The sequence below is a fragment of the Camellia sinensis genome, chromosome 2 (assembly GCF_055761805.1).
Source record: "Camellia sinensis isolate YWXY chromosome 2, ASM5576180v1, whole genome shotgun sequence".
In the NCBI taxonomy this organism is placed as follows: domain Eukaryota; kingdom Viridiplantae; phylum Streptophyta; class Magnoliopsida; order Ericales; family Theaceae; genus Camellia; species Camellia sinensis.
In genome coordinates this window covers 46,400,636-46,419,701 of record NC_138962.1, presented here as the reverse complement: position 1 = coordinate 46,419,701, position 19,066 = coordinate 46,400,636, and the positions used below count along the sequence as shown (strand labels likewise).

Genomic DNA, 19,066 nt, shown 5'->3' with positions numbered 1-19,066 from the left:
CAATAGTGGATACAATTGGATGGCCTCCATATTATTTTATCGAAAGGGTTTCACACAATACACACGAGTTCCAAAATAGGTAACCATTAACCAAACTGTCTACTTTTGGGAAGTTGGCATTGCCAGCGATACTCCAGAGCCACCAGGCAAATCCTTCCATTGTTGAGTCACAGTCTTGACCTGAGTGTAAAAATGAACTCCACCCTTGCCTGCAAATCAAAGGAAGCCGACTTCAAAAACCTACTAGTATCTGACATTCTGAACCAATTTATATAACTGATAACGTGTGCAAGCGCGCACATGATTATTTTTCCGAGTAAACTTTTGGAGGAAGATATTTTACCGTAGAAATTCAGATCGCCTGCAAAAGATGCCTTTGAGCCAGTAAATGAGAAAAAGGCTAGAGGAACTGGAATAGGAACATTGATGCCGACCTGAGCCATATTTGGTTAATGTCAGAGGTTTACACACAAATCCAATCATAAATGACATTTTTCTTCAGTAAAACTATGTCTAGGATATCGCGCGGGGGGGGGGGGGGAGACGTAAAAGTAAAATACAAAATTGGACAGGACCCTCTCACTTGAGGTGGGTGTTTCCCACCTTTTTGTGGGTCCCACAGCTCTGCAGAGGGTTAGTGTCCAATTCTGTGATTAGTTTTTGTGCAAGTAGAAGAACTAAAAGGAAAAAGAAAAAGAAAAAACAAACACGTCTAGTTATTTGTGGAACTACTTATCTTTGTCAATATCTTCCATACTCGTAGATAAATAGGCCAAATGCAGTGCAAATATATCAAATTATCATTTCATTTTTAAGGTTCAATCTCCATTTTGTATTCATATGCTTGTAAACTAGACCAAGGACATGATAGAAAGTGCTTAATACCTGCCCAGCCTCAATCTCATTCTGGAATTTCCTCGCAACTACACCAGATGTGGTGAAAATAGCAGCTCCATTGCCATATCTACAAGAGGATAACTCAAACATATGATGATACAATAGTTTGATAATGAAAATTGAGGTGCAAAGATGAGTTATGATAAAGTACTTGTTTTTGTTAACGATGTTTATGGCCTCTTCTAAGCTGTCAGCCTGGACACGGGGAACATGAATATTTATCTCAGTAAATCTCCGTTATAAGCATAAACAATTTGGTTACAAGAGAAGCAAGAGGGATATTATTGACAAACCTTCATGCAAAGAAGAACTGGGCCAAAGATTTCCTCCTGTGTCAAACCCAGATAGAAAATTTTGACAGTCAAACCTCTTCTTGCAGCAAAAATTAAAGATAATCCAAGTTACACTCCAAAGAACAAAAATAAGTCCTTCAAAACAAGAATATAAGATACCTTGTAACATTCCATATCGGGAGTGACATCAGACAAGATGGTGGGACCGATAAAGTTCCCTTGCTCATATCCTGGAACCTATTTGTCATCCATGAAAAATATTTACTTTGATTAGATAATTATCACATTTCTTAACCATAGTGCATATTGGTCTACCAACTAGCTCGTTAACTTGAAATGAGGTCCATCTAGTCAATCTAAACATAGCTTGTTTGGCCAATAAGGCAACAAAATACAGTCAACTACTAGGCATTTGCACTTCTTTGGTGGTGTTGGTGGTTGGTAGGGGGGAGAATCAATGTAAGATTTAGTTGACCAACAAGTTGAAGGGCAAATATGAAGTTCTACATGGAGCATCCTTCGGCTCTTATATAATCATGTTTAGAGTTAATCTAAACTTCATTAGTAATTTTTATGTATTTTATGTTAGAATATATATATTTTTTCTCTCATAAATGGGCATGCAGGATCATGCATCTATTTATATGGATAGATAGATCAACTTGTAGTCCTACATCACAGCTACAACATTCTCACGGTTAGTCAAGGACCTATTAAAAAAAATTTATATATGCAAGTGTTAGTCAATGACCTGGTTGGCCAATTTCGAGAAGGAAATTGATGCAAAAAATTGTGGAACAAGTTTACCTTTATCAATAACAGTAGCACAAGATTATACATTTAAATTATTTTCAATTCTTTTCTACCAGTCATGCAGTGTTGAGAGCAACAGAGATTTCCATCTCATACATAAATCCTCTTCCAGTGACTCTTAATTTCTTATTGCAAGAAAATGATGGTTCATATAGATTAATGTGTGCATACCTTTGTGTCGAAGGGGAGGGTGCAGAACATTTGTAGTAAAATCTATTTTAAACACAGTTTGGAAAATACAAACTTAACCAGCTCAATATTATTATTTATACTTTCTCATTGTTATCCAAATTTCATTATCTACATTTCTAGTAGACAGCTGAACTGTCGACATGAGGAGAATATTGAACAAGTAATAAAAACAAATCATCAAACCATTAATAAGTCAGCAGAATCAGGCAATGCATACAAGTGGCGGGATATGAAAGATATAAACACATACTCTAATATTTCTCCCATCAAGCAATAGTCTGGCACCACTCTCAATGCCACTTTGAATCAATTTGTATATCCGTTCCTTTGCCTGTGAAAATTTCAAAGAAAACATACAATTACAAAGATTTCAAACCAAATCGATACCATGTAAAACATGAGAAGAGTGGACACTTTCGTTGATATGTCCCGCACAACAATTAAAAGTTAATGGTCTCCTTGCGCAACTCATTATTTTTTTAACCAAACTAGCCGTACAGGCATAATGATAAAGTTCTGAATCATGTACGCACCTGTTTGCTAATCACTGGACCAAGGTCTGCATCAGGTTCCATTCCAGCACTTACTTTAAGTGCTTTAGCACGCTCCACTAGCTTATCTTCCCTGAGACGGTTTTAACAGATTTCTATATTAGTATAACAAAGGTATCTCATAACTGTTATAAAACTAAATAAGCACCGTTACACATTCAGCCATTTAAAACTGAAAAATCCTTTTAAAATATGTTAGGGAAGAGGATCTCTTTATGTAGCATGAATAGCAAGACTAAGAAACTTAAATCTTATATTATCACTGTCCTTTACTGAAACTTTCTATTGAGAAGACAAGGTCCTTTTGCTTGATTGCAGGTTTCTGTTGAGAATGCCAGGTCCTTGTAGTTATGAAGAATTATCATCATAGTGATGCCCCTCATATCCAGTTAAGGGTGCACTGAAGCGCAACAGGCTGAAATTGTTTGTGCCTCATTATTTAATTCAAATCCGTTAGAAATGGAATTTTTAAACTTGGTGACACCGCTAATGCTCACAACTTTACTGGGGAAAGCTTTAGCAAGCCTAAACACTTTCTCCCACAATTTTTAATTACAACAGAAGCTCCTTGTTACTTTGAGAAGCCACCTATTAGGTTTTTAGAGTAAAAAATATGCGATATGTTAAAAGGCTACAACATTATAACAAGGTTTCTAAAAATGAGGAAGGTGTTGCTTCAGAGATATTTACCAGATCTCTAATGAGTAATGAAATGGAGCTCTCTACTGCATCTGGAAATGGAGATCAAGATAGCCTTCTAGGAGAGCAGCAATAGATAAGTAGCACTTGTAATGTGACTAAAATCACATGCTGTAACATTTGGAAAAATGACTGCAAAACAGCTAGATCTTGCTGTTGAATAGTTTGATATACATTGTTGTGCCATTTCCTAGCAGCTTAAATTTTTGGGACAGTCAGTAACTTAACATGGTATCCCCATTTGCATTTGGTCCCCATTTGCATTCTTTCTTCTCTCGCTTGCATTGAAAAATCTCTATGTTTGTTTGTTTGCATCCCCATGTGCAAGAAAGACGAGGTTGCATGTGAGGAAAGCTGTTGAATAACTTGATATACATTGTTAGATCCATTTCCTAACAGTTTTAAGTTTTGGGGACAATTGGTAACCTAACACTTCCAATACAAGAGTGGTCTTCAAGGCAGAATCAGAGACGTAGCAAGTTCCATGCAGTCCACTACCGGATTTGCCATTTTCATGTTATGTGTGCGTCAGCATGTAAATGGATTGTAGTGTAACTATGATCACTATTTTGTTAATAAACAGCTCTGAGCTCTCCAGTAATTGTTACCTTAATATAGATAAAGAGATCAACCTTTTGTAGTCTCATAGCTAAATTGCAACATAGTGCCAGGGTCCACATTGCTGAGGGCAAATGCAGATTCTGATGGCTATCTTGATTAGTTTTCTCTTGATGCAATGTGTTAGGTTTTTATTCTTGGCAATCCCATTTGACAAAACTCCTTTCCGTTGTACTTATTTTCGCACTTTCTATTTCAATAAGGCTATGAGTTTTTAGATGCGAATCCAACCCGAATTGTGCCTTGCAGAGAAGTTTGTGATGTTAATACTTTTAAAATTGCCACTTCGCTGATTATGACGGGGATCCAGCTGCCCGGTCAGCTCACAGGGGTCCAAGGGGCAGCTCCCCTTAGCGGGTCCGGGGCAGCGCCATGGCGGGGTCGAGAGGCAGCGCCCCCGAAGCAAAATGCAAAATTGCATTCGAAGTTGCTGTCCACCCTTGCTCGCTCGAGCGAAGGCTGCGTCTGGCAAAAAACCTGAAAGAGATGAATGTACGCTCGAGCGAAGGGTGCGTGGCTCGAGCGAAGCCACTTATGGAAAACACGCGTTTTTGGTTCCTCGCTCAAGTCTTCCTCGAGCGAGAGAGTCTTCGCTCGAGCGAGCTTCGCAGTCCCAGATTTCTATAAGTATCTGTTTTAGTTCAAAACTAGGATTACTTCTCCAGATCTTCTTTTGGATATTAAGGTTTATCCCTGGAGATATTTTGCTAATTTTCTTTGATATTTTGATTAAGTATTCAACTCATGGTTTAAAGAGTATACATCAAAAGATTATTTGTTTGTTCTACACAAAAGAGAAAGTTGTTCTTCGGTGGATTCTGAAAAATTCGAGCCTGAAGCTTTGGTGGATTCCCAAGTGGCTCATCGTCAAGACAATTCCGAGGTGAAGACGGGTTGGAAGAGGCACATAGAGGTTGGTTCAATTCGGGCGTGGATTCACTTAGTAATTGAGAGTATACCTGTGTAATTCATTTATATCTTCTTAGTGGATTGTTTTGTGACTGTTGCCCGTGGGTTTTTTTTTCACAATTGGAGGTGTCCAATTGTGATTTTTTCACGTAAAATCGTTGTGTTGATTTGTCTTGATTGTTTGATTGAGATTGTTGTTTACTGTTTAAAATTGATACATAATCACAAATCAACATCTAGGGGATTTCTAGATTTTTCAATTGGTATCAGAGCAAGTCGTTCTATTTTGTTTTTAAAAAAAAAATTTCTTTTAGAACGAGATCTTGTTTGATTTGTGATAATGGATTCAATACGTGAGGGAAATTCTATGGTTCGACCACCCCTACTTGACGGATCCAATTATTCTTTTTGAAAAGCTCGGATGAGATTGTTTTTGAAATCTATAGATGAAAAAGTTTGGCAATCTGTCATGAATGGGTGGACCGAACCAACAATTACCGTTGATGGAGTATCTTTCCCCAAACCAATTGATAAGTGGGACACAATTGATTACCAAAATAGTAGCTGAAATAGTAAAGCTATCAATTCTCTCTATTGCCCTGTCACACCTGAAGAGTTTAGTCGTATTTGCAATTGTGAAGTCGCAAAAGAGACTTGGGATATCTTACAAACTATTCATAAGGACACTCCTTCTGTTAAACGCTCAAAACTTCAAAGACTCACGTCTAGTTTCGAAACCTTTCAATGAAAGATAGTGAGACCTTTGATGAATTTTATGCGAAGTTGAGTGACATTGTAAATTCCAGCTTCAATTTAGGTGAAAAAATACCAGAATCCAAAGTTGTGGGAAAAATTTTGAGATCCTTGCCCGATCGGTTCCAACCAAAAGTTACGGCTATTGAGGAGGCTCAAGATGTTGACAACCTCAAGCTGAATCACTTGGTTGGAAATCTCCAAACTTACGAGGCACAAAGGAATTTTAAAAAGAAACAAAAAGATATTGCTTTTAGTAGTGCTCATAGAGTTGAAGAGGATTCTGATGAGGATTGTGAGATAGATTCCAAGATTACGGTTACTTTTGTTAAACAATTTAAAAAAACTTTTTTGAAAAAGAATCATAATCTTTTGGAATCTACTTATACCCATAAATCTAAAGGCAAAGATAAACTTAAAATTAATTCTATAGCCAAGAAGGAGAAAGAAAAGATACAAGGGAACTCTGAAAGAGTCTACTGCTATGAATGCCAAGGATTTGGCCACTTTGCTTCAGAATGCCCCACTCGTTTGAAGAAGAAGAAGAAAGCCCTCGCCATCACTTGGGATGATGAATCAGAATCTGATGAAGATGAAAGTGACAACGAAGATCAAGGCGAAGAGGGACATAAACAATTCCTTGCTTTCATGGCGGCTTCCGAAACTGAAGGACGAACAGAGTATCCGGAGAGGCCGGTTGAGAATGCCACTGATGATGAATCCTCGGGAAGTGATGATGAAGAGCTTGAGCAAGCTTATGAAAAGTTGTATAAGGAATCTCTTAACTTATCCAAATTGAATGACAAACTCACTACGAAACTCAAAGCATGTGAAAGTGAGAATATCAAATTAAAGAAAGAGATTTCCGAGGCTAGGAATGATGCCCTTAAGATTTCTAATGATCGACAAGTTATTTGTGCAAAACTCTTAACTTGTGAGACAGAGAGGAATGAGCTACAACAAATCTATGCAACATATGAAAAAAAAAATTAAAACTCTTGAGATGTCTCAAATTGCTTTAGAAGAACTAATGATCAAAAAAGAGGAAGATCTCAAGTGTGCTATGACAACCATTGATCTTTGGAACAAAGGATCAAAGACTTTGGACAATATCATTGGTTCTCAACAAATTTGTTCTGACAAGAGTGGCATTGGCTTTGGTGGTAAGAAAGAGCAAAAACAAAGTGCATCCACATCTTATGATACAAGAACTCAAGGGCAGGGGGAGCACAAGGTTTAACAAGTGGAAAGACTTCTCAATCTTCCTAAAGTTGGTAAGGTCAAAGAAAAGAAGGTACACCCTGTACACCCTGTGTTTATTTGTCATCATTGTGGTATGCATGGTCATATTCGCCCTTACTGTTATAAGTTGCATGGGAAAGTGTCTCATAGAGATGGAAGAAATTCCAACATCTCGCGGGGTAGGAGACACTTCATTGGTAGTAAAGAGATTAAGGGTCATATTAGACCTCGTTATTTTGATTTGCTTGAGACCAATCGTGAACAGAGGTTTTGTTTGTCTAGTCCTAGGAATAGGAATAGGAAGTTGGAAACCAAGTCGAGACGGGTTCCCATTGAAAGGGAAGGGAACCACAACGTCAAGACACCACTCAAGAACCGCAATTCTCACAACTTTGTTCATACTAAAGCGGTTTGGGTGAGAAAACTTGACTTGTGTTAATTTGTTTATTCGTTTTAGATTTCTATGTGTTTTTTTCTGTTTGAGTCACTTAATGTGTGCATGTTTGCTTTCTGTCTTGCTTTGTTTAGAAAAAGAAAAAATAATAATTAAAAAAAAAAACACAAAAAGATTTTTTTAGTATGGTTTTGCAAGCTTAAAATTTTTGAGTGGTCCTTGGTGCATATTAGAATTGATAAGAATATCCATTACATATTAATTTGTGTGTACTTTCTGTTGTCATTACTCATTTTGGAGTGTGTGTTTTTTTATTAGTATGTCTCATTCTGTACACACTCTTGGATTAGCAAATTTTGGAGTCTTCCGCCTTAGTGATTATTTTTTTCTATGGACTTCTAGCATTGTATCTTTTGCTTTTCTAGAGGAATTGACCTATACTAGAATATCATAGGTGATGTTGAGTCTCTTAACCACCTTCCATCTTTTTGCATCTCCACGGCTTTCCCCTCTATTCTTTGTAGTCCAGGCATGAGGAAAAGGCTACATCAGAGTCACCAACTAGGCCATCCTTATTATATACATACTTCTCTGATTCCGTTTCCATACTCTTGAGCGTATCAGCCGCCAATGAGTGTGCAAAAGAAAGAAAAGATGTGCAAAAGAAAAAAAAAATGTGCAAAAGAAAGAAAAAAAAAAAAAAAAAAAAAAAGGATGTGCAAAAGAAAGAAAAGAAAAAGATGTAAAAAAAAAAAAGATTCATTGATTGAGGGGGAGCCTCCGCCTTTACTCACCAAATACCTCTTGATTCCTAGTGGTTTGACTTTCCTTTGTTGTGCTTAAATTCTCTTATCGGAGGTCCAACTTTCAGATCACTACTAGGATTGAATCTAGTGTTTGTCAAACTCCAAGAGTCACACACACACTTTTATCATAGGATCTATGCTTTTCACATAATGCATCACTTTCTTTCATGAGGACTCTTTTATAGACTGTGCACATTGTGTTTTCAAGTAATTGTGTTTCTTGGATAATCTTGTGTGTTCTAATATTATTTTTGTCGTTTTCTTCTTGTTCATTGTTTTTAGTGAGGGGGAATTTGGTTTATCTTAGCAAGAGTTTGTTAGCATGGACACTTTGATTTGTTTGGTAAGGAAGATTGGCTTTAGTTGTTTAGCATGTTGCTATGCACTATTTGCTTATTATTTCCTTCTTGCATGCCCCTGATATTTACATCATCGTATCATTGCTTGTGTGGTTTATGATCTTGCTTTTGTTGTTTGAGCTTCCTTTGTCAATTCGTGACAAAAGGGGAGAGAAAGTTGTTTTTCATGTGTCTTAGGATTTCATGTATTCATGTCATGTGTTTTCATCTATCCATGCTACATGTTCTCAAAATCTCCAAGTCGCATCTATTCATGTTTTCCATCTCATATTTCAAGATAATCTTGTCATGTATTTATTGCTTTTTCATATTCTCTTTTGGGACTAATAGTTGTTTTGGAGATAGTGACACTAATAGCTGTTTTGCAGATCATGACCTCGAGAAAGAAATTTGCTTTTGTTGACAGTAATGGGTTGGAGTTTTTAGGATTTTATTTGTTAGATGTGTTTTGTCACGGCATTGCCAATGGGGGCGATTGTTAGGTTTTTATTCTTGGCAATCCCATTTGACAAAACTCCTTTCTGTTGTACTTATTTTCGCACTTTTTATTTCAGTAAGGCTATGAGTTTTTAGATGCGAATCCAACCCGAATTGTGCCTTGCAGAGAAGTTTGTGATGTTAATGTTTTCAAGATTATCACTTCGCTGATTATGACGGGGATCAAAAAACTTGAAAGAGATGAATGTACGCTCGAGCGAAGGGTGCATGGCTCGAGCGAAGCCACTTATGGAAGGAGTGCTCGCTCGAGCGAAGGCTGCGTCTGGCAAAAAACCTGAAAGAGATGAATGAACGCTTGAGCGAAGGGTGCATGGCTCGAGCGAAGCCACTTATGGAAAACACGCGTTTTTGGTTCCTCGCTCGAGCGAGAGAGTCTTCGCTCGAGCGAGTTTCGCAGTCCCAGATTTCTATAAGTATCTGTTTTAGTCCAAAACTATGATTACTTCTCCAAATCTTCTTTTGGATATTAAGGTTTATCCCTGGAGATATTTTGCTAGTTTTTTTTGATGTTTTGATTGAGTATTCAACTCATGGTTTAAAGAGTATACATCAAAGGATTATTTGTTTGTTCTACACAAAAGAGAGAGTTGTTCTTCGGTGGATTCTGAAGAATTCGAGCCTGAAACTTTGGTGGATTCCGAAGTGGCTCATCGTCTAGACAATTCCGAGGTGAAGACGGGTTGGAAGAGGCACATAGAGGTTGGTTCAATTCGGGCGTGGATTCGCTTGATAATTGAGAGTATACCTGTGTAATTCTTTTATATCTTATTAGTAGATTGTTTTGTGACTGTTACCCGTGGTTTTTTTTTTATCACAATTGAAGGTGTCCAATTGTGGTTTTTCCTCGTAAAATCGTTGTGTCGATTTGTCTTGATTATTTGATTGGGATTGTTATTTACTGCTTAAATTGATACATAATCGCAAATTAACATCTAGGGGATTTCTATATTTTTCACTATGGATGGTGTTGAAAATTGTTCATTACCAACAGAAGAAACAAGGCTGGCACCAGTCTAAATTAAGAGTCATTTCATCAAGAAACCCCTTCAAGAGTAACCTCTAGTACCGAAAACACAAATTCCATGAAGTGGATTGTGCAAAATAATAGTGTCGTGTAAAGTAACAGTTAAGAGAGCAAATCACTTTCTCATCCATTCCCTTGTAGCTTCAAGATAATAACAATTTGCAATAGGGTCATTATTCTACTCTTTTAGTTTGCAACAGTCAAGAAACAGAGATGAGCTGGATCAAGAAGATCCAATAACAAAACAAGTAGAATACACCACAATACCATGATTTTGATCCACCAACCAAGACCACTGTGCTGAGGGCCATACACCTTTGTCCTGCAGCACCAAAACCAGCTGCAGCTAAAGCATTTAATGTAGCATCCACATTTGCATCAGGCATGACAACTCCATGATTTTTGGCTCCCATATTGGACTGAATAGGTTGAGTGAGCTTGTCAATTGTTTCTATGTCATGTATTGCTTGCTATAAAAGCAATCATATTTGCTTGGGAGAAAAAGTTGCATGTTTGTTAAACAGATAATTGGTGCTAACCTGAACACGCTTTCCTTTGGCTGATGCTCTTGAATATATATGCATCCCAGCCTAAGGAGGGAGGAGGGAGCGTGGGGGGGAGCAAGTCAGAATTTAACCAATACACAAAGTAATACCCACCAAAGTTGCAATAAGTTCAAAACAAGATGAGAGAATGAAATGATTTGATCATGCATATGGAAAAGTCGTCTTTCTAATAACATACCATAGAAATACACTGGCTAAACAGAAGCTAGCATACGTTCTGTCATACATTAACTATTCACTAACTTGAGCAATGAGATGCAGAAGTACATTTACATCTTTATTTATTTATTCTTCCTTTAATTTAAAGGTAGGCATGGGCTAGATGCATTTCTATTGTTATGGGCTGCGAACCCACAATAGCAGTCACATAACTTGACAAAGAAATTGTAATCAACTATCAACGACTAGTGAATTGTGTTGGGAAATGAACAAAAAAGAATAAAAATGGAGGTAGTACTTACTGTATTTGAACCAACAAATGAAATAGCTCTGATATCGTCATCATCACAAATAGCATTAACAATATCCTGCCTCAAATTTAAGTAAAAAGGGAATTAAAAGTCAATTAATCAAGCGTTAAAAAAAAATCCATTCGTTTATGAAATAGAGCTAAAGTGGAGAAGATGTCAAATTATGCATAAAGCATCTGTCAAATTTCATTGGTAACAAGCCACAAGCTTCAAAAATTTAAAAGTGACGAGCAATAAAATATCTCAAATTAATCCTTATGTGGGCAAATGAAAGCTTGTCTCATAGTGATGGTTGAAATTAGAGCATACATTAGTGCCATGAACAATATTCAAAACACCATCAGGTAAACCAGCCTCCTTTGCCAGCTCTGCAAGCATAATAGAAGCACCTGGAGAAAATAGAAACGAGCAATAATAAAAGAATTCTCTTTGCCATACATCAGAAACTTAATGTTGTTTGCACATCATTTGACTTGACACTGACAACAAGTAACATGAATTAAAAGTCAGACATAGATGAGAATGGACGACGACAGGCCTATATGCTAAGAATGAAGACTAAAGAAGTCACATAATTTACAGGATTGCAAAAGGTATAAATTACAAAAGGCTGACGGCTTTTAAGAGACCTTTCTTGTGACAGTCATGGGCAAATTTTCAATACACTATCCTTTTTGATGCCACAAGTGAGAATTTATTGGCAGTCAAAACTTGAGAATCAGACAGACCTCAAGGCTCTGTAAGAAATTAGGTATATATTTACTAATACAAAGCAAATCCAGCATAAACATTCTCAAAATGTAAAGGACTAAGAGCATAAACATTCTCAAAATGTAAAGCACTAAGACAAGGTACCAACTAGATTATTAGTAGTGGTTGATATTCAATTTCAGAGATTGAAGTTGCAGAGGGGATCAATATGCAACACTGACATGGTATAGCTTATCCATGTAAAAATAACTAAAACTGTAATCATTTCCATCCTTCAAGGAAGTGTTGACGGCAGGAATGTGCACAAACAACACCAAATTTGTTTCATACAGTAAACTTGGCCAGAGACGATGTGAACACAAATGGAAAAACAGGTTGTTCTATCACTCCAAGGAAGCCTAAATTTTTTATCCAGTCATGAGCTTTCTATCAGTTAAGGCATGGCTTTTGCTGTTTACTAGATTCGAGGTCTCAACACAAACAGTTGAAGGAACTCTACTTGAGCTAAATCTCTTAGGGTTTAGTAGCAAATAACCTAAACAGCCTATCACCAGCATTACAAGGGTTTTGGTTCCTTGAAATGAATCTCTTAAAGTTACCCTCCAGTATACCTGACAACAGATGACTGTGATAAAGACCATCTAAGGCTGCAGCATGAAAGCCACCTAGTAAACACAAACTGCTTCCAGAAAATTATTTCAAATATTTCTGAACTCAGAATGGACAAAACCACCCAAGATAAAGATAAAGATAGCATATGCGACAATTTTCCTGCATCCACATTATTAATGTCTTTTTTATGTCTGAATCTTGCAATCATGAATAAGTAATGAGCCACTACGATTAGTTTTGCGACCAACTTCAAGGTTAAACACTCTTGTATGTATCAACAACCTCAAAAGTAGTTGTGATCCCAAAATCCTCATCTCCAATTGCTTCACATACCCCTGCATGTTCTCATGCTTTAGATGTAACCTCTTCAGGGCTGGTCGAAAAACTATCCTGGATAAATGTTGTCTATGCCAAAAAAAACAAATATTCTTGCTCAAGAAACTGACTCATCACAGCACTATAAGGGAAGTGACGACGCTATAAGATTTCATAAATCAGATTAGCATGAAGAAATAACAATTACCTGGATCTTTCTCTGATGGCTTTAGAATGAAGGTATTCCCACATGTAGTTGCAACGGGAAACATCTGTAGAAAACCACAAAACAAATCAAATATTTTGAAAAATGAGCACATATATGTTTCCTTCCTTTTGCATGTATATATTAGGTATAGAGAATCTAACAAGTACCATAAAACCGCTACTGATCATATGGACAATCCTTGTTTGGGTTTGGGTTTGGCTTTCCTCAGTTTTCCTTTATTTAGGAGGAAACTCCTTCCAACTTGGACGTGTATGCGCAAAAAAGATCGAAAATCAGTGGATCAGCTTCTCGTTCATTGTGGGGTGGCTAGGGAGTTACACAGCCTGGTGCTATCCTTGTTAGGGATTTCATGAGTTTCACTCACTCCAGATTGGTGTTGAAGCTATTTTCATGTTAGAGAGGTAGCAAAATGAGTAAGAGGAAAAATAAGGCGTGGGACATAGTAACAATATGCTTGATATGGTGTTAGTGGGGGGAGAGAAACTGGAAGTCACTTGATGGGGCTGATCCTTTGGTGCGTATTAGAGTATATTTTTAAGTTCTTGTTTAGTTGGTTACACATAGAGGAAAGACATCTGATGATTCTTTTTTAATTTTGTTGACTCTATGGAACCATGATTCATGAGGTCATGTGGAATATGGTTTTCTTCTTTTGTTTCCTTTTGTACTTCAATGGCACCCTCTTGGCACCTTTTTCTTACCCAAAAAAACAATACTACTTGTGGAAAAATAAAAAAATTATAAAATAAAAAAAAAAAAAGACGAAAGGGGAAAGGGGGAAAAAGGAATAAAAGAAGAGAGATTAATAACACCTTACCCACAAGGGAATCATTGCAGGGAAGTTGAAGGGACAAATCCCAGCACAAACACCAAGCGGCTCTCTGAGGCTGTAGGTATCAATTCCATTTGATACGTTGGGAGCGAACTCCCCCATTTGCAAAGTTGCCATTCCGCAAGCATGCTCCACTACCTCTGCAAGAGAAAAACCATGAATTTAAAGAGTCTAAGCCTTACCATCAAATCATCCCATATGAATAGAGCACAATAACACTAACAACCTAGCCCACGGAACACATCCCCTTGTGCATCCTTCAACGTCTTTCCTTGTTCAGTAGTAATGTTCATGGCAATCTTATCCTGAGACAAGTATGGTGGTTGTCATTAATAACATGTCATAATTTGTGTAAAGTTAATATAATTAGATTTAGAATTGCCAACACGCTTACCATATCTCTCCGAATAAGCTCTTGCAGCTTGAACATAATGCGTTGACGGGTAGTAATTGGTGTATTTCTCCAGGAGGGAAATGCTTGTTTAGCTGCAGATACTGCAGCTTTAAACTCGTCATTTGTTGTCAATGGAAGTTGAGAAACAACTTCTTGTGTTGCCTATAACCAAATTTCTTGCAATTAGATTAAAAATTAAATCCACTATTGATTGTTTACAAAATAACAAGTAGACAAGAAAGAGAAGAAAAAAAAAAAAGGTTGTTGAGGCAATCTAGCACTCACTGGGTTTATAACATCGATGAATTCAGATGATTGCGAATCTACAAAGCGGCCTCCAATAAGATTTGGAACCCTCTGATACCATAAGAACAAGGAGACGTTTAAGCCATTGCAACTTCAAAAAAGAATCAAACTATAATAGCAACTAGAAACAAGACAAATGAAAACAAATTCAAAAAGGCATACGCCATAAACCTCAAAGATAAAAAAAAATAAAAAAAGAAAAAACTTAAATTAAAAAAAAAAAATGAAACCCTGACTTCTTGAAACAAATCTCTAGTTAACTAGCTGACTAAGCAACCCAATTGAATTTCTACCCTTACCTGAGCCCACTCTTATACATCAAAATAGAACAACATAACGATTTATCAATTTATTTTCTATACTTTTCTTCTCAGGTCTCGAAATTCCAGGCAACCAATCGGACACCAATAGATGGAGAAATTATCATGCTCATTCAAATACAGCAGGGTACAATAATTGTTTCGCTTTTTTTTCCCCGGGAAACAAAAAATCAAAAAAAATGAAACTCTTCCTTCGCGAAACAAATCTCAAGTCAACGAAGCAAACTAATTGAACTTCTAATCTTAGCTGAGTCCATTCTTCTACATCAAAATGGAACAACATAACGATTACCTTTCTTATCAGGTCTGGAAATTCTAGTCAACCAAACAGAGAGTGATCGATATTAGATAAGAGTAAAATATCATGCTCATTCAAATACTTGGAGTATAATACTTGTTCCGTTTCATTACAAAAGAAATTTATGATCTACCGGATTAAAAAAACTTCCAGTAAACAATTTTCTGACGAAACAAACACATCTAACCGGAGGGCTGCGTGGTTTCAAAGATGGTTCAGCGGCGGTTGATAGGTGAGAATTGGTGAAGGCGAAGATCTGAGGACTCAAAGACCTCAAGGACCTCGCTGTAAAACACGCAGAGAGAAGGAATCAATTCAGTCAAAGGGTTTATACACAAACTGAATCGATTGTTATATATATATATAGATAGATAGATAGATGGATATAGATGTAGATATAGGCATAAGAATTCGATTATCTATACCTCCTCCTCGTCGAAGTGTGAACCGTAACATCGTGTTTGCTCTAATGATTGTCTGGAGAATTTTGGAGGAGATAGAATAAATGGGACTGCTTCCTCTGCTTGTGAGTATATACTGGCCGAGTAATCATTTTACAAAATTTTCTCCGTCACTCTCACTCACTGACGTGTGACCTATCACATTAGTGGGTCCATTTTTAATTTTTTTTATTATCTTTATTTACACTAATATTATCTTTATTTACACTAATCTTTATCAAGTTTGAATAAAATATTTCGATAAACAAAAAAAAATATGATTCATTGGAATAAGTTATAATGGATTGGAATGATTGTGCTTGTTTGGCAACTATTTTATTTTTAATTTTTAATTTATATTTATAAAAATTTTAAAAATTGTCATAAAAACATGTTTGATAATCTTTTTAATTTATAAATGATTGTCTCAGTTTATAAATTTGAGAGAAAAACATAAACTTGAGTTTACGTTAGTTTTTAAATAGAAATTTAAAATTTTGACTAACAATTTTTTTTTCAATTATAATGTGTATGATCCCATTGTCATAAATAATAAAAAAATAAATATAAATATTTTAGGCCTGAACAAACATATTTTTTAGTTTATATTTTTAAAATTTTTCAAACATTTTGTTCAAACCAAACACGTTTGTAGTTTATGTTTTTCTAAAAATAAACAAAAATCAGTTTATAAAATTTTTGTAAACATAAACCAAAAAAGTAAATGTTATGAAGCGCTAGTATTTAGGGTTTATTTTATTTTTTATTTTATTTTATTTTATAAAATGATCATTTTCTTAGAATGATGGATAATGATTTCATTTATAATATATTTTTTAATTAATCAAACACATTATAATGAATATTTTGATGGAATAATCATTTTATTTTCATTTATTTCAGTGAACAAAACACTATGTAAGAATTTAGATTTTCTCAAGTTGACTATCTCAATTTGAGAAATTGTTTAGTCTTAGTTAGTCTATTTTGAGGCCAACTTTGATTATATGAACCATTTAATCATTTATTTTTTTTAAATACAAATGTAATTTAGAGATATAGGGTGTGTTTGGTTTGTGTTTTGAGATAAATTTTTAAAAAATAATTTGGGAAGAGATTTTAATTTTATTTTTTATTTTTTGATTTGTTTGGTTGTATAGTTTAAAAATAGTTTTGGAGTTTGAGAGTTTGGGATTATTTGATATGTTGTTATAGTTAAGTAGATGTGTGTGAGAGAAAAAATGATTAAGAAGAAGAGAGGAGAAAAAAAAAAGGTGATTGATTGATTTGTAGAAGAGAGAAAGTGATTTTGATATCTTTTTTCAAAAAATTTGAACCAAACAAAATTTTAAAAAAATTTCTCAAAAATTATATTTGAGATACAAATCGAACAATCTCATAGTTATCAATATTTAATCATCTTAATATTTTTTTGCATAAATATTCTCTACCCAACAAAGATTTAAATCATCGAAGTCAACCCCACAATAAGTCTGGCAAGCTTAAATATTATGGAGTTGGCTTTTCTCCGGTTCGTGATTGGACTAGAAGATAGTGTTGGGCTAGTGGAGGCCCACTATGAGTTCCGTTTTGATAATCTGAACCGTTAATGTGTAGAACTCGTCGAATACATACCTAAACAAAATTACATTGATTGGATATTGATAGTCATGTGATCAAATCAGTTTTGTATCATTAAAAAAAAATAAACGGTGAAAAAATAAACGGTTGACAAAAATCTGATCCAATGAGATATCTATCGATATCCGATTAACCGTGATTTTTTACAAGTTTATAATACTCGATGAGTTCTACACATTGAACAGTTCAAATTATTAAAATGGGACTCGTGATAAGTCCCTACAGGTCCAACAATACCCTCTAGAGGGAAGTCTAATCTAAATATTATCTCAAGTTAGATGACCAATTTAAGAGAATCCATTTTAAAACATGGCGCCATATTAAGACACATAATTTTTTTAATAAAATTGACATTGTTAAAATATTTTAAATTAAAATGATGCAAAACTCATACTTTTGTGGCCAAATGTAATTAAGTTAATGTTATCCATACTCTATTTTTTAGTCTCACAAATAAAGTGTGAGTGCAAGAAACTAAAAAGAAAGTGTGAATATTATTATCCAATAATAATCACTAAAAGTGGGAGGAGGAGAGCAAGGAGGGTAATGACAAATTCCTCATTTTTTAAATATTGGAAAAAATACACATCATCATATCTTTCTAAAAAAAAAACATCAAATCAATGATTTTTTTTATATAAATATTAATAATTAAATTCATATTTTTTTTTATTAATCTACAAATATTTTATAAAAACTATACTTATGTCTAGTTTTTCCTAAATATTTATACTCATATTAATATCTCTTCATACTCATTCATATCCCTCTTGTAGATTTCAATTCAGACGCATATTGATATTATGAACCGTCTAAATTATTGATCCTGCAATAAAAGTCATTCATTCAAATTAAAAAAAATAATTTTATCTAACATTTATAAATACAAAAATAAATCACATTTTATTTTGTAAAAGGTAAGATTTATTCTCATTGATTTATACTATTTTGTATACTTTTAATTTTGTTTTATTTATTTGAAATTATGAGTTTTTAAAAATAGTTTCACGACAAAAAAGATGATTTCCTTTTATTTTGGACAAGAGATAACCCACGTATTGGTGACGCTTGTTGGGACAGTCAACAAATTGTCTTTGGGCCTCCACATGCTTGTTGGAACGTTCTTTCTACATCAACCTATTTACAAAAAGCAATGTTAGAAATTTTAAAAAAATTTATTAAAATTTTTATTAAATGTGAGTTTTACATCTATACAAAATATTTGATGTGTTCTCAAAAAAAAAAAAATATTTGATAAAAATTTTAGTGAAATTTTTAAGGTCTCTAACATTTTTGATTCACAACTAGTTAGTTGAGTTTTAAAATTTTACACATTTGTTTTAAAAAAATAGTTTGATAAAATAAATAATAAATAATTATCATTTTAAAAGTTTTTTTTTTTTTTTGATATTTATTTTCATCAAATTAATTTTTATTTAAATATAAATATAAATAAATAACAAATTTTAACAACTTAACCAAATAAATTATTTTGAGATTTGAGAAATTGTAGTTAACTAATTGTGTTTTTATTTTCAAATTCAAATATAAATTCCGAAAAAAATAAATTAGAAATTATTGATTGCTGTTAAACTAATATTTCACTTCACTATTAATTAACACTTTTACATATAATTTCATTTCTTACATTTTTTTCTCACTGTTAGAAACAAGTGATTAAATTCCATATGCATTTATTAATGAAAGTCTCATTATTTTATATCTAAAATTGAGAAAACAAGATAAATAATAAGATTGGACTTTCTTACATTCTTAAAAAATGATAGAACTTCTCTATTTAGACCAATACCTATCATTTGAAAACTTCATTTTATCCAAGATAGTTTTCAAACTTCATTTAAGCCATTCCATTTATGGATGTTC

General features: G+C 34.5%; 1 protein-coding gene across 3 annotated transcripts; it reads right to left on the bottom strand.

Moving 5' to 3' along the window:
• Window positions 1-6: 6 nt before the first annotated feature.
• Window positions 7-15,745, bottom strand: ALDH6B2 (aldehyde dehydrogenase 6B2). Of its 3 annotated transcripts, none has more exons than XR_014350666.1 (19): window positions 15,527-15,716; window positions 15,289-15,386; window positions 14,463-14,534; window positions 14,178-14,339; window positions 14,010-14,088; window positions 13,769-13,923; window positions 12,931-12,994; window positions 11,394-11,473; window positions 11,076-11,141; window positions 10,588-10,638; window positions 10,316-10,467; window positions 2,729-2,819; window positions 2,446-2,526; window positions 1,350-1,427; window positions 1,191-1,266; window positions 1,049-1,092; window positions 886-964; window positions 344-434; window positions 7-209 (listed from the first exon to the last, which is right to left on the bottom strand). XR_014350666.1 is itself a non-coding variant. In XM_082905893.1 (19 exons), exons 1-19 carry the CDS (start codon window positions 15,555-15,557, stop codon window positions 100-102), a joined length of 1,620 nt encoding a protein of 539 aa, XP_082762019.1. In that variant the 5' UTR covers window positions 15,558-15,745; the 3' UTR covers window positions 7-99. The 3 variants fall into 3 exon arrangements, 2 of the variants coding, with proteins under 2 accessions (XP_082762019.1, XP_082762018.1); XM_082905893.1 differs by having other exon boundaries at window positions 1,191-1,226; window positions 15,527-15,745; XM_082905892.1 differs by having other exon boundaries at window positions 886-1,092; window positions 1,191-1,226; window positions 15,527-15,695.
• Between the last annotated feature and the right edge of the window lie 3,321 nt (window positions 15,746-19,066).